Genomic DNA, 16955 nt, shown 5'->3' with positions numbered 1-16955 from the left:
TGATGTGAAAGTTAGAATCCAGTTACTTCTCTCCACCTTGAAACATGAAGGCCTTTATAAGCAACTCTCAAATCAAGATTATGTCTTAGATCGGAACACCCCAGTGTGACCAGACAACCATGTTGTTAGATCACTGAGCTAATTTAAAGAGCTACTGAGGTGTGATGGTTCCAATTAGGCCATAAGGAGGCAGTAATCAAACTGAAGGGGAAGGTGGAGGATGGTCGTCATGTGAACACAATGAAGGTTCATAAACACCATGTTTTCCACAACAACATTGTCCAGTGGTAAATATAAGGTGCTTCTCTGAGAACAATGGTTGTATTGTTTTCGTGAGAAGCCAAAAATACTTTCTTATACTCAATTTATAAATGTTATACGTAAGTAACTGCAGCTTTTAATTGTTACAGAATTTTGCATTTCGGTGTGAACGCTAAAGCAAGACACCAGATATAGCAACATGTGCACATGGTCTCTCTCACACACACATTTAGATAAGAGCCTTAATTAATGTGTTTACCTACTATTTCATGTCAAAATGGCGGCATCATCTACCAACATTTAAATTGACATGATCTGGATTATTAAACCTGTTAAGGAATTTGACCATCCTCACACATTACTGTATATGCCACTATATATTATGTATATAATGTGCATTGTCATGGGAATTTTAAAGTCAAGCACAAATCATACAGTTGTCTCTCTGTTAAGTTTAATTTACACCTGCAGGTGGGCTCACCCCACACAGCCACCTAGTGTGACGTGTACAGAATGAGCACAAAGCATAGGAGAATCACTTCACTTATACAATCAGAAGCCCCTCCCCGCGAGGGTCAAAAAGGTATTCTTCAGCCTCTTGATGTCTGACCAGGTTGGGCAGAGTTCCTGTCTCAGATCTCCGTCTCAGCCCCCTGGTGTGCCTTTCTGGTGTGAGACAATCTGTCTCCGAGATCCCCTATCTAGATCTACAACATCAAAAGACTCAAGTCCTGTATACAATGCAGAGTTCCCCTCACCCATCTCTATCAGACACACTAAGTAACCCCTGCAGTGAAGCATTTGCTAAGACACACATGTGAGGGCCATAAACACTTATAGTCCCCTCTGCAACTCTTGTAAGTCACAGAAACACATTTGTTATCTACTTCTTCTAAATACATATCTGTTCTTCTATTAAACATTACACAAATGCAAATCTGCCATTACAGCATCAAGCCTACATTAACATCTTCTGTATAAGACATCTGCTGCTGCCTGAGTTCTCCTTTCACCAGCTTCCAGAGAACTTCCATAACACCTGTCAACTATCTTGATTTATGGTTCAGATGATTTCTTCACCAAGATCCAAATGTTATTAACTTAACTTCCTATCCTATATTAAATAAAGTCTCAGGACTCTCCTGAGTGAAGCTTAGAGTTTTAAACTCTTCATGAGCAGAGCATGATAAACACATTTACAATCCTGAGGTAGAACAGTACAGTTTTCACCTCCTCACTGTGCACGATGCATAAGCAATATGTTGATTTATATTGAACTTTTGTTATATTGCCATTTATAAAAAATAAATAGTGATTATTGATATGGTTTTATTGCCCAATACAATTATTTGGCATCCTGAACCAAAAATAAATGAACACAGAAGCAGGTATCAGATCATTTTTACACGATTTTAGTGCCTGCTTTAAATAACATCTTTTAAAATTCTATTCTAATAATCATTTGCATTTTATTACACACTTCTTTGCAGTAATGAAAATCTGTGATATTATTACCCAAAATGTGTATTATATGTGCAGAAATACCCTGTGCATAGCAGTTAAGGGTAAAACACTTCAGGTAGAGCTCACCATCACTGCTGGGCTCCTCTGTTGATTTATCACTCTCCCCATCGGCCTGTCCGTCTGCATCCTGCTCAGCGTGCTGCAGACTGAGCTTGTGGCACACCTCGAAGGCCTGACCCACCGTCCGCACTATACGCATGGCCTGCGTCTGACAGGGACAAGAGGGAGAGATGTTAAAGATAAAAGGTGACAAGTGAATGTTTAGAGGATTCAGAAATAACGCATCGCATCACTCCAACAAACACCACAGCACTGATCAGTGTTGTTCTTTTACAACCTGCTACCACTTTGGACAGACTTAATATGCACAGACGCCATCATCCTTGGCTTCACTTCTGCAGGACATCATTATTACAGCTGACTGATGCTAGCAGACCTCCAAGCCAGGACAGCCGTGACTTGCAACAACTGCAGTAACACACATACAGCTTCAGACAGGTAGAAAGAGATGTGCAGTCGGGATCCTTCACCTCGAGTGCATCCATTGACGTGCCGTGCGAAGCCACCGGATATTAACTAATATTAACACCAAGAAATTTAAGATGAAATTTAAAAACTAAAATTGATTAACTCGGCTGACAAATTCAGGAAATTCATTATAGAGTAAAAAGATAATGGAGAATGCAGACTACAGATAACCTTCAGTCACAGGCAGCTGGACACAAAAAAGGGAAATACATCACTTAACATGCCTCAGGGCTGGTTTAGATTAAAGTTACTGATGCTGCTGTAAAATAACTCGTCTTAAAACAAAAACCCACATTAGTCGGTTGTTCAAAGTTAAATGAAGGGTTAAACATTGACTGATAAAGACAGAAGACGTGTCTCCGCTTCCTCTCACTATCCAGAAAAGAAGCCAATATATCTTGGACACGAAAGCTGCCATCTAGTGCATTTAGAGCCAGATCGGGAGTCAGTCTCAGCTGTCAATCATCCAACGTTGCACCTGGCGTTTACAGCATTAAATAACTCATCAAAATCATATTTGCCACAAACATTAACACTAGGACAAACAGTGATATTGAAAGTGACAGGAACCAACTTATAAACTGTATGTGACATGTACTCTGACTTTTTAGTTTGGTCCTATCCACTAACATGGGGGGGCGGGGCAGATTCATGGGGGAGATAAAGCAGATTCATAAAACCACATGATAAAGCTGCATCAAATTGTGCTGCTCTGGGCAAATTCACATCTTTCTTTTGACTCTTGTATCCAATCATGGCCGTTCAAAAATTATCTTAGCGTCTGATCAAACTGACAGGAAGTCACTGCTCCCAGCCAAGAAACAGAAAGAGCACATACGAGTCTGCAAAACTAGAAGTTCTGCCCTTTTCTCAGATTAAATAAGATACAGAATGTTGATCGAGTTCTAGGAATGCTGGCAAGTTTATTTTCAGTCAAAGCTAAACTAATGACCTCTTGTTTGATATTCAACACAGACATATACAGGTACCAATAATCAAATTAATAGTTTAATATTGATTATTGGTCTATTGCTTTGATGATAAAAGGTGTAAATCTGAAAGTGCACATCTACAGTGAGGAAGTGTTCGGCTGCACTTCTGCTGTACCTTCTTCTTGGATTTAAACACGTTGCATCTGAAGGAGTTATTGGAGCCATCTCGTGCGATGTAGCTGAAGATCTTTAAGTCCTGGGAGTCATGAGACACGTAGAAAATCCTGCAACACACCACAGCAAATGTATATACTGAGCAAAAGTTACAAACACCAACGAATGTTAAAGCTGGGACATGATCAACTATTTTCTCTACCATGACCCAATGCAGATATAATTCTAAAAGGAATATTTACAGAAACATGCCACTACTCTGCTGCACGGCCCTGGTGTCTTATACTGGTTCCTGAGCACCACCACAGTAAAGTGTAGCAGCAAACAGGCAGAGCAAAGGGTCAGACCTGCATCTCTATCTGCTGCTGCACTGCTACAACACATCCTCACTGGGAGCCAGGCAAACAAAAGACACATCGTACACACACACACACACACACAAAACGCACACAAGGAAAATTATATTTATCACACAATCTCTTGGGGTGTGGCTTCGGATCCTCCCACAGATACAGTATGTGAATCATTTACAACACACACCTTTAAGAGTACACACATATTTAATGTTAAGACACTTTAAAGTGGCTACCTACTGCTTCTGATCTCTGAAATGTAAAAAACAGACTGACAGTTTCACAGCTCTCACCACAAATCACTTTAATATCTTCTATTTTATGATTCAAATATTTCCATCTAGTATTATTTTGATTAGTGACTGAGAGCCTCACAGGCAGGCAGATGATTGGCTGACAGGCTCCACCACAGTATAACTCAGTAAAATGGGATCGCTTACTGTGATATTTGTCAGGCTGAAACTTTGTTGTACTTTTGTCTCTAAACACCAAACAAAATCTGAGAGCACCCCCCCCCATACTTAACATACAGTATGCTCGACCAACTACATGCACAAGCTTTACATTTTTCATGATGCTGGCTTATGCATGTAACTGCATTTGGCTTATATAGAACATTCAAGCGCATCAAGTCCTGAATAGTAAAGTGCATACGATGGCCTAAAGCCTCAGCTCATAGTTACAGAGCAATTTCCACTGTATTATTTACCGAGTGCATGTTTGATCCACTAGGTGCAAAAATGCGAAGATAATTACTTTTGAATACAGAATAAACCCCCATTCATGTATAACAGACAGAGGTGTGACTGACCTGTATATGGGATCCTGCATGATCAGCATCTTGCTCTCATCCCAGGTCCACTCTTTCCTCTGTAAGAAACAAGATCATGCTTACCCACAGAAATCACATATTTTATCCTCATTTGCAAAAGCTGGAGAGCTTTAAATCTGAAATACTAAAAGATAATTTCTCCCCTCAGGTGGAATTCATCACTATATTCTTACCTTCTGTTTCTTCCTCAGTAGGATTTTAACTCCGTCCACAGACACCACGATGCTCACTTTCTTCTTCTTGATGTTCTTGGCCTTGAATTCATACTGAGGAAGCAGACAGGAAAGAAAAAAAAAAAAAAAAAAAAAACTATGAATATTGGTATTAGAGGAAGTGATAGGTTGTCTTTATCAGCTGATTTGTTTATTTTAAATATAAGAGGCATTAATTACCCATTGGGAGAATAACAAAAATGCGTAAACGAACAAGTTTCAACAGAGACTAAAGATCTAGCTATACACCCCCCACCGAAAATCACAAGAACGACGTATGATTTACAGATACATTTACACTAGTAGGCCGAAAGCAGTAGCAAGCAAATTATATCCATTTTCACAAGAGGTAGCAATAGCACAAACCAAACAGAGTGGAATAACAACAAAGACAAAACTATACCATAAGAAATGTATTAATTTGGTAGTGGACAAGCCCCCACTACCCAGATCAGTGATGCACAAAAGAAAAGACCACAAAGAACAGAAACCCACACGAGTTGTAATTTAATAATACATTTATTTCACAGACATGAAAAGCAAAGGACAGTTTAGACAAACAAAATACAACCAAAACCAAACACAGTGGAAGGCAGGGAGAACAACATAGTGCAGCCAGACCAGGTGAAACTCTGGTGATCAGACTCCTCCCATCAGACTCCTGCTCACAGAGGGTGGTCAAACGAGAAGCCCCAGCACAGTACACAATCTGTCCACCAGAGAGCGCTGAACTGCAGAGTTATTTTTACACCAAATGTCCACAGGATGAACCTGGGTGACAAATCAAATATTTGTTTATATTTTACGAGTTCACGTTACAAAACATCAATATTGGCTGATCACTTCTTGGATTTTTATTGAACTCTTAAATATTGAAATTAGGTTGTCTATCACATGCTTGGATTATTTGTACACAGCCTTTATAGTCCTACACAATTTATAGTCCAAATATATTCCATCAACTGGCATTGTCATATGATGAAAAGCAACAAATCTTGATATAAGAGTGGCTGGAAGCAGCACAGTTGGGAAACCTTCCCCTGAAAGTTACAATTAAACAAGTCAGTTTTTCAAATCTTGCTTATGAATTTTCTTTTGATCAACTAACCAATTGTTCCACCTTAGTGTAGAAGCGCGTGCTCATACACACACTAGTGACACTGCATACGGAGTGAGACTGATCAGAGCGTACGGCCTGAGCCCATTTGGCACGATGACAGAACTAAGGGCACAAGTGGGAACCATCCGTCAGCATTAAAACATGATCTGCGCTGCACTTTAATATATCAGCACCTTTTAATAAACTGGCAGCTCACGTACGAGCCCTGATAAAGTCTGCTGAATATTCGCAGCCAAGCCAACCACCGAAAAAAACCTTTTCTGCAGCTCTGAATGCCAGAGACAGGAAGGACAAGGAAAATGGAGGACAAAGACAAACAGCAACACTTAAAACATAATACCAAAATCAAACTGATTTCCAGTTTAAGTCTAAATTGCTAGGTGAACTACATCTGTGCTTCTCAAGGACACAGAAACAAAATACACCAACTGAATTAAACATTTGAAGTAAAAAAAAGCGAGAAAGCTGGTTTGCCTCTGCTCTGTTTGCTGAGTGGTTCACAACAGCCGTGTCTGCACCGAACACGTTTCTTCACAAGTCTGACCCGTCCACTCGCATCAGCCTCACTTTTTAAAAGTCAAGCTGGGTTCAGCTCTAGCTAACAGCTATCAAGGCCTGCGGTGGCACTGCAGGGCCGAAGCCATGTGGTGAGAAACAAAAAGCTTGGTTCGGAGGTTGAGCTGTTTCACCCACATTAGACAAATTGTACAACTGGCATTAAATTGGCATTAACAGGACACGGACATTAGCCAAGGCAGGAAGGTGCCGACGATATTGAAAAATATGAATTGCCTTACATAAATGATGCAGCAGGAGAAAGAAGCCAAAACCTCTGAAGAACAATCAAAAGAGCTGGAAGCTGAACTGAAGCACGAGGAGAAAAACTGAGGCCTAATTAAATACAGGTGAAACCCATGAGGGAGGGGAAACCAATCACAAGAGCAGGAAACCAGACAAACACAGGAAGTGACACACAAGGAATTTCAAACTACAGCAGGAAATAATCACACGGTCCAAACCGTTGCTGAACCAAACAAACAGGAACATGATGTTGAGATAATATAATAACCTGAAGAATATACGTGAAGAAAACCTTCAAATATGATCATAATATTTATATTTCTTTTTCGCTCTGATCATGATATTTTGATTTAGTTATGATCATTATATTTACATCTGTATTCATTTCTGATCATGATATTGAAGTTCAGCATGCTTGTTGTTCACTGTGACTCCTGACTGCACAGATGTGACAGAGAAGAAATCCGGAGCTCAGAGAATCGTGAGGATTCACATCAGTTCTGGATCTTGGCAGGAGAATAAAACAGCTGTTAACGTGGGTCTGTCCAGGTGCAACAGAGATTAAAGCTGTGTCACTTTAAATATTGCTGCAGCAATGAATTGCAGGATGGCATTTTTTTCTTTCCTTTCGTAATGAATGATGTGTTTCCTGTGCTAAAGGAGATAAGATAAGAAGCATAGAAACTCCCTTCCTTATAATTTGGAGAATTCAAGCAGTCATGCCTTTTATCTTTATACAGTCTATGAACCTCAAACTGGCGATGACCCTCAAACTCACTTCAAGTCTCAGTAAAGCTGACTGGAGCTGCGGATTCAATTAATTCTCTGTAAGTTTATTGCTATGAGCTGTCTCAATGTTTTCACATAGCCGTTTGATATAAAATAAAAAATCAATTTATGAGCACTTTCCAATTTAATTTCATTTCCAAGTTACATTTTGTACTATACAGCAAATAAAATTAAGCTCAGGTCATTGGCCCATGTTATGTTTTTCACTGCTCCTGCAGAGAGCAGCACTTCCTACTGGAGCCAGCAGAGTTTCACCGAAAATAATAAATGTCCACTCTGATGCCAAAATGTGAACTTACAGTAAAAGTGAATGGTCTTCTCTCCAGCCAGAACAAGATGTTAAGGGAGGAGAGGATGAAATGTTTAAGAGCAAAATGACTGCCAGCATGGAGACAGGGCAAAGATTAAGAAAGGAGACGACGGAAGATGGGAGGTGAGGAGATGGGAGGAGACAGGAGGAGAGGAGGTGAGGAGGTGTTGTTATGTAAGGACCTCCTGCAAACTGTGACCTTTTAACACAGCGACACAACCACACCACGCAACAAACAGCTGAGCATAATGAACAAGTCAAAACCCACCGGACACGACTAGTTGGGCTCTTTATTTGTTCTGTGTGAGTAGGACGTGTCCTCAGTGTGTGCGAATGTGTGCACACTGAGGAAGCTGTTGTTTGTCACAGGCGTTCCCACCTCTACGTCTCCATACGTTCTCTTGTGCCTGCTTGAAATGCCCGGCTCTCCCTGCCCTGGATGCATGGTGATTAATGCTTCGGTCTCTAATTATACAGAACTGGATCCAGAGAGAGCTGATTAAAAAGAGAAAAGAGCGGGAGAAGAGGAAATGCACCACAGAGACCAAAGAGAGAGAGAGAGAGAGAGAGAGAGAGAGAGAGAGAGAGAGAGAGAGAGAGAGAGAGAGAAATGCTACACAGGGTTTACAGAGGAGGCATGGAGATAATTTGCTGCTGCAGAGTGAATTTGTTCAGTGTTGAAATTCAATCAAAGTGTCAAAGTGTGAATCCAAAAACCAGACGGGCATTATTTCTCTCTATTGCACTATATGCACATGAAAACCCACTTGTATTTCGGACGCAGTGTTTGCTCTGATGGGAATAATGAGATGAGGCAATTCAAAGAAAGGCTGAGCAGCATCATAATTTCTGGCCATCAACCTGCCAGACGACCTGTCTGCTCAAACTGACGACTGAATGCATTCATTGGCAAAGGAGCAGCTGATAGTGTAAATCCTTATACTTCTCCTATAACCTCAAATCAGTTGATCATGTTTCTGGTGAGTTTGGTTTTAATTAGTTATTTGACGTCATAAAAATAGGGTGAAAGGTTATGATTGACAGCTGAGACTGACTAACGTAACAGTCGAGTGCGTATATCTGGTGTTTGTGTGTGTGTGTGTGTAGTGTGTACGTGTAGCACCTGATATGTGTAGCAATATATGAGGACTGGCAAATGGGTAAATATATTGTGACTCTTACACATACTGTACTGGTTGGGTATCATTAGGATTTTATCAATACCAATACTGTTAATTGATGCAGATACTTATTGATACTACTTTATAATTTGGATGCTCTCAACATTGATTAATTTAGAGTTGTGTGCTGCACCTAAGCCTTAAAATGGGGAAACAAACTCTTGCAGCCTTTCCTCTGTCAGGGTGTGTCAGACTTTTACTGTGCCCCCCCCCCCCCCCGGCAGCTCCACTGTGTTGTGGAAAATCTGCTGATCAATGGTCAACTCATCAGCGAAGAAAAGTGTTCAGGAGTCCTTCGATGTCTTATGCTGAAATATTTATTGAAGCTTGGCCAAGGAGAAGCTCAGAATCCATCAATACAACAACTGTGCGTGATGTCCTCTCACATTCTCAAGTCTCATCTCCGGTGGTCTCACTTACAGATCATTTAGTCCATTGGTTTGCTAGTTCCTAAACAAGTAAATGTACTTTCTAGTTCTGGAGACAGTATTGCTTACGCAGTCTCATATCTGTGGTGTCTATAGGGAGTGAAGCCTTTGACCTTGTTCAATGCTCCCTCACTTCCCAAAACATGACAGACAGCTGCACCACGTCTCAAGGGAGAGGAGACAGTGTCTCTGAAAATTCAATAACACACTGCATTGAGGATGCTCCTGCATGGTACAAGGCATCGGGGTCTAATATTCGTCTGCCCGAATCCTGAAGCAGTGGCTGTAATAATTCTGCAGCAGCGGGATGCAAAGCGGAAACCCTGAACGCAACAGGAAATATCAAAAGCAGCCCAATTTGTTCAGACTGACCAATGAGGAGGCGGTACCAATTTAGTGCTGCTTCTCGATACGCATCTCCAACAGTACTGCATACTGAGGCCTTTAGCTGCTAAGCTCACACTAGTTTTTTTAACTGTGCAGCCCTGAAACACAGCCAGATACGATATCTGGAGAAAACACACTCACATCAACAAAACACCAGTTTAATCCCAGTCTGGGTGAGAAGAGACACACTTTCTATACACCGATGACCCACAAACCACAAAGTCTAACACACCTGCAAAGCCAAGCTGCTACCTTTACTAACGCATCAGTGTCACAACTCTCACACTGAGCTCTTTTATAATTCACACTTCATGCCAGCGTTCTGCGGCGGCAAAATGGGATTTTGCAACTTCATCCAAAGTATGAAATTTTTATATTTTCTCTGCTTAAGTGCAAAGTGTTGTGAAATATTCAGGCTTTTAATGCACTTGCATTGTTGTGTTGTTGTTTTTTCCCTGGTATCAACAGAGGAACAAACAATCAAAGAGCTCATGACAAAAGTTCCCCCTGTAAACCCCGAGCACGTCAGCTCAGAAAACTTTCAGCGAGGTGCGGAGGCGTCCCAGAGAAGAGCTCCGTTCACTGTAGTCCGCCGCTTTAGACCCTGAACTTCTCTGAATCGTGTTTGAGAGATTTAGGAAGACAGACTTTAGGAATAATACATGAGCTGTAATGAAAAGTGTATGACTAATATGTGGATTGAACAGGCACGCAAAGCCTTATATTTATATTTTATTTCATTATTTCACCTCTCTTCATGTTTTCTTTATTGTACCGCACTCATACTTGACTCGATTTGACATAAGCTCTAAATTCTAACATGCTCTTCAAAGGTTTGTCTTAAAACCTTAAAACTGCACCTTAAATGCTGCGGCAGTGCTACAGCAAAGTTCCGGCTCCACACAGACAGAGGGAGAGTATTTATTTCAAATCCTCCTCAGTTTGGGTGTTTGCATTTCAGACTCATCAGTCTCCCCAGACAGCGTGACAAATTCCAGTCGGCGTTGCTCTCTGCGGTCTATTATGAACGCGTCTGACGGGGCGCTGATGTTGCTGTTGCCATGTGCACAAAATGAGGAAGCGGAAAGCTGGCTCTGATCCCAGTGTTATAAATTTAAAACGGCCTAAATAGATGACAAGATCAAACTGGGGGAGACGAGAGGTCATTCTCTTTTTATTATGAACATCAGAGCAGGCAGCGATAAGCCAAATAAAATGACTGTTTAATAAGTGACAGTGATCAGGAGCTGAGGGAGACGGCTTCATTTGCTTTAAGCTCCTTCATGTATTCACCTCTACGCTGTGTAACTATTAGATCAATTATACAAAATGAGACCGTCACATTGAAATTGGCTTCATGAAGCGATAATGTTAACTGAATATATAACCACCGGTCCGGCATTAAGCTTCATTCACTATCAGTTTCATTATTCCACTATTGAGAGTCTAATCTCGAAGGCAAGGATAATTTATTTGTGTATGTTATCACAGAGGTCATTCAATGTGCTTCACAGAGATAAAAGAAGCATAACAGTGAAGATCAGGAGCATAAACAACATAAACAAATGGTAAAACAGTGAAAACATTTCTTTTTAAGTATTAAAACTGATTATAAAACCGGTCATGTCTAATACGGTTCAGGATCAAGTGATTTTGTAAATTAGTAAGAAGAATATGTAATAAAACAGCAGTTTCTAACTACTTTTTAAAGCAGGTTATAGTTGCTTATGAATTATGGAAAGAGTGATGCTCTGTAACCGTTTGGAGGCAAACTTGAATGAATAAACAAAAATAAATAAATAAATAATTTGAAAACTGACTTAGTGTAGATCCAAACTTAGAAACTATTATCAAACACAGCGTTTTCAACAGGTATGATAAAAAGTTTGATAACGTCTTCATTGGCGCCTCGACACCAAATCACACACACTCATGCTAATCTAATCCAACTTCAAAGAACATGAGTGGCAGGAGGCTCGAGTCTCAGAGGAAACTGTGTCCCAGAGACATGAGCGACTCCAGACAACTCCAGTGTTGTAATGTTGTGACGTCCTCTTTCCTAGACAGGTAGTGATGACTGGCAGCTCTTCCAGTCATCACTAACGCTCCTTCACTTAATGTTATTTGGTTCTGACTTGAGAGTCTTCAGAGGGATTTCAACGGAAAGGCTGGACAACTTTCTTCTCCCCTGCTGTTTGTGTTTATTTCTAGAGAGAATAAACAAGCAGGATTTCGGTTTTTGCAAACCAAATCATGGAATAAGAAATTACGGGTAAAACCCCCACTCCACTTGAACAATCCTGAAAAGCAGTGGAATGCAGGGTGCGTTGTGGGTCATTGTTGCTCCCTGTCGTACCATTGAATCCATACAGGAGTCCACAATAGGCCCTATAGATCGCAACCTAGCAACCCCTTCATTACAATTCCCAGGATTTGGGGAGCTCCGAGGAATTTCGCTGCTTTTTTTCCTCTCAAATCAGTTCACAAAGAGATGACTGTTGGGAACAGAGCGGAGCTGAGAAACACAACAGCTGCGAAAACAGCCTGGCATTTAGCACCGGGAAAAAAAGATTTCTTGGAAATCAAAAGAAAGCGTGAAGCGAATGTGAAAAGCAATTAGCGAATTTATTTGTTAAACTCCAACTGCGTGTGTGCTTGTTTTTTTGGGGGGAGAAGGAAATCACCAATCAGGCAGCTGCGTTTTTTAGAATGTTCCGTTGATTGAACAAAGACTTGGCGCTAAAACTGACGCTAAATCTGCCCCTCTGCCTGCGTGTGGTATTTTTCAGACAAGCCTCTCGGCCTCGTGGCCAAACCCCGAGGATGGAGTAACTCCTGTGACAGGGGAGGTTGCCCAAAACCTCGGGAGGGAAACTGGCACGTCTCATCGTTAGTCAGCAGAGTGTGTATGAGGAAGCAATTACCTCGACAGTCACCACTGACAACGACCTTGGCCCACATCAGAAACGGTCAGGCGTTTGTTTGACTTAATACATGTGTGAAAAAGAGAGAAGGGAGGAGATGCAGCAGCTCGACAAGCAAATAAAACGGGGGGGAAAAAAGCATCTGTGTGTTTATGTATGTGTGCGTGCATTTAGATGCTTGCCGCCGCCCGTCTACGAAAGTGGCTTCCGCCTGAGTGCAGATATTATGGATTGGACTTGTGAGCCGGAGTCTTTTGGCAGCCTCCAGTGAGCAGCAGCAGTCTGGTCCTGTGGGAGATGGAGCGCTAACGGGGAAAAAGGCCCGCTTAAAAGGCTGCTTAGGGGGGGGCTTCTCCGTAACAGCAGGGTCACACGCGAGACTGGAATCTGCTGCAGCGGCGTATAATCACTGGGGCTTTTATTATGAAGGAGTTTGATGCAATTAGGATTAAAAGACTGTTTTTAATAGCAATTCATTTTTGATTAGCATGTTTATTCTTCTTCTTCTAATTATTATTATTATTATGTGGTGGTAATTTCTGCTGAATAAAGAGCAAAGTCAAAGCTGGTCTTTCTGACATTTAATTTAGCACCTGCAGATGGACTCACAACACATCACGAACAAAAGATGCTAAATTGAGCAAAGTGAAGAAGGGACATCAATGATTTATACCCGTTGGCTGCTGGGTCGCACACTGAGCCAGGCGCTGTCAACACTTTGAGAACAAAAACAATACTTTGGTGGTGGCGAGCACTGCAGATCCTCTTATCTCTCCTGTCCTTGGACACGGAGTCATATGCTGGCGCTTACACAAGTGTGTTGTGTAAAGATTGGAAAGAATGCCGTGTCAGATGAAAACACCATGAACCCTTTTTACGAAAGAAAATGAATTACGTAAAGCTGAGGAATTAGACTGTTTGATACAGATATCAATGAAGCTTAGTGTAAGTTCAATCGGGAAGATTTCTCTACGTCTCATTCATCCACAATTCTCTTTCGTGCTTCCCGCTTCTCCCCGACTGTTGGGTGTTTTTGATTTTGCCAGGATCTCCATCAGCCAATCAGGTGGTTGCTGTCAAACTTTTCCCCTTCATCCCTCATCAACTGCCATTTCAATGATTCGCTGTGACCATCCTCCTCCTCCCCAGTCACGTCCAGTCTCTAATATCCAGAGCCCTGTTCAACCTCAGTCCACTCATCTCATCAGATCCTCAACATCCTCTAGATCCCTTCAATCACCACCAGTGTCTAGACCCCTGAAGGGTTTCCTGTACTATGCAGCCATGTCTTCTTTCAACCTTGATGACATCACGAGGGGTCTAGGCCCCGAATAAGATTTAAATCACATCATTTTCAATCTTATTGTGCATTACAATACACTTTGTTCATTCTTTAAATGAAGTCTCTCCTGATTTAAAGATGTTATTATTCGACCTGTCCAGGGTGGGATTGACCTCAGCTGCCCCCACAACCCTCAAAGGATAATCAGTATAGATAATGTATTATTATCATTATTATTATTATTGTCATTTCTTAGACAGATGAACAAACAGCTGGCACTGACGCTGCACCAGCTCCCCTGACTTCTCTACATAAATGACTTTCACTTCTTACACTGCAGACTGGGTTGATAGTGACTGACAGGGAGAACCGATCAACCGTTGCACAGGTGAATACTGAGTGTCTGCACAGAGGCAGAGAAAAAACCTGCCACAGAGGAAAACGGTGAAAGCAGGATGCGGGATGAGTCAACCCCACATGAAGCAGCTTTTCAGAGGAAGCAGCTTTTCAGAGGAAGCAGCTGAGCCCCGGCCGGTGCGGGCCCAGGCAGGCACTCTGCACCTCTGCAGTGAGAATGGACCCACGCCTGAGTAACTCGCTGACAGGCGCAGTGAAAAGGACAGCCAGTCCCTGAGCGCTGACGGTGGCTACTCAGGGTTAGTCACATGGGACACGGAGGAAATACAAAGGAACAACCTGAGCATGCTGACACTCACTATCAGACTGAAGGGGCGGAAGGATATTTCCCATTATTTCATAACTTACAAAAACCCAAAATCCAATAAGGTGATGTAACACCGAGTTTTAATCTGATCTGCGTTTCAGACAAAATAACTCGAGATGGGCTTCAACATGTTTTTAAAAAAGAGGAACAAATCAGGCGTGTCCTGACTACCGGAGAGAAACGAGGCAAGAGCATGACTACACCTACACCTGCAGTCTGCACACAAAGAATCCATTTGCTTAATCCTCCTCCAAGTTATTCCATTAACAGAGAGCGGTGGGTCTCCTTTAAATGCAAATCACGTAAGTAACAGTTACTGAAATGAAAGAAAAGAGCCACAACATATCAGATTGTTGTTGGTGTGGTTGTGGAAAGAAGGGCTGTGGTAGTAAAGTACAAAGGTTTTGGATTGGTGTCAAAATGAACTACACAGGTTTGATAGTGACCAGTGCAGTGCCCTTTCTTAAACCTGCCTGTTTGGAATGGGATGTCTTCTTGGCCTGTGGTGATGCTGGTTGCAGGTTTCTTTCTGAAACGGTAAAAGTGACCTGCAGTAACTGAGCCGTGGCTGCAGGACTCGGTCCACAGATCCCCGAGGCTGCTGCACAAAGAGCTGTTCACCTGTTTATTCAAAGCTCGACTCTGAACCCGGAACTGGTGATGGAGAACCAGTCACTGTTGGGGTTGTCGTGAACATTCCAGTTGTTTGCGACAACGTCACCACCTATTTTGGTATCAAATGTGTCCAAATTCAACACTGCACTTGCCTACACACTTAATATCCATAACAAGTGTGAAGACGGTTCTCGAGATATCGGTTCCACGTACACACAGAGATTTCTGGAATAGTAGATGGATGGATACTGCAGCTACTGGCCTTGAGCAATCAGTAGTTTGGATGCCCCCCCCTAGGCCCTAACATAGGGATATGAAGTCTCCCTCCACCTCCATGTTTGCTTATCGTTTCTTTACTTGGATGTTTCAGCTTCACTGTGCAGAAGAAGATAAGATAAGAAGTCCTTCATTACTCCCATAATGGGGAAATCTGCAGTGTACAGTATATGAAGAGGTTGATGGTCAGATGATCTTAGACAGAAACTGATCTGCAACTATTGATTTAGGATTTTCGTGGAATGAATTTAGCATTTTAGAAATTGTACGAGTCAGGATCCCTGCTAGAATCTCACATGTGCTGATCTTATGTTAATGGTCTCTAACCTTTGGTTTTGACTTGTAGACGTCTATTCTCTGTGTGTGTGATTATGTAAATAACTTTGTCTGATTATACAATTTTTTTAACAAGCGACAGTGATTGTTCACACAATAGACAATAGTTGATTATTTGTCAGTTTATCAACAGACATAAAATTATGTGAAACCTGATTTGATAATCAAGTAATCATAGCCACAAGCACAAAAAAAACATTGATGGCACCAGATGAAATCTTTTTCCTTCACTGTCTTTAACACTGCCAGATAGGGCGGTTTTCAACATGTCAACATGATACTGATCACTTGTTGAAAAAAATCCGGCATGTTGAGGGGAATGATGTGCTCCCTCTGGCATTCGTTAACTGCATATCATTGGTTGAGGTTCAGGAATTGAGGTATATGAGATATAAAGATGGGGCTTAATGGACAAAACAATGAACTGACGAGCAAATAACTGGCAGATTAATGTCAGCCCTCCAAATAGTAAATATTATTTCTGCTTCTCCAAACCAGGATATTGACGGATAATCTGACCTTCCAGCTGTAGTTAGCAACAGGGACTCATGCTCTGTCTTTCTCCAGCTTGGAAACAGTTGCACATTATTCATAAAGAGCTTCACTGGCTCAACAAGTGCGGCTGTCTGGCTATCAATCAGGATTAATTCAGCCTAGACTGAGTTTAGATTACAGTAAAGACGTCTTTTTAGTCTTGGTTATGTGTTTCTAGAGTAGACAGATGCATATTTCCCACAGATCAGTCAAAACTGAAGGCAATCTGTTTATTAATGTGGACTGGCTGGTGGGCTGGTGGGCTGATGGGCACTCAGTTTAGCATAATGACCGCAGTGATGATGATGATGATGATAATTGTGGTTCTGTCCGATGCAGCAGTCTGGCAAGGCAGCCGTCAGAGTAATAGGATTACTGGGACAAACGCTGTCAGTTCACTGGCCCCAAAATCTTCTTAGCAGCCAGTGCAGG

General features: G+C 41.7%; 1 protein-coding gene across 2 annotated transcripts in view; it reads right to left on the bottom strand.

Annotated features, from left to right (window-relative positions):
- The window catches only part of si:dkey-34e4.1 (carboxyl-terminal PDZ ligand of neuronal nitric oxide synthase protein), a 56728-nt gene that overhangs the window by 20910 nt on the left and 18863 nt on the right, over positions 1-16955 (bottom strand). For both annotated transcript variants that reach the window (XM_034602200.1, XM_034602201.1), the window contains 4 exons: positions 4778-4870; positions 4584-4642; positions 3421-3529; positions 1852-1993 (listed from right to left, as the gene is read on the bottom strand). In XM_034602200.1, coding sequence (XP_034458091.1) covers positions 1852-1993; positions 3421-3529; positions 4584-4642; positions 4778-4870 — 403 coding nt within the window. The remainder of the gene's footprint in view (positions 1-1851; positions 1994-3420; positions 3530-4583; positions 4643-4777; positions 4871-16955) is intronic.

The sequence above is a fragment of the Hippoglossus hippoglossus genome, chromosome 12 (assembly GCF_009819705.1).
Source record: "Hippoglossus hippoglossus isolate fHipHip1 chromosome 12, fHipHip1.pri, whole genome shotgun sequence".
In the NCBI taxonomy this organism is placed as follows: Eukaryota; Metazoa; Chordata; class Actinopteri; order Pleuronectiformes; family Pleuronectidae; genus Hippoglossus; species Hippoglossus hippoglossus.
The sequence above is the reverse complement of the archived record's forward strand: the minus strand, read 5'-3'. Positions and strand labels throughout refer to the sequence as shown.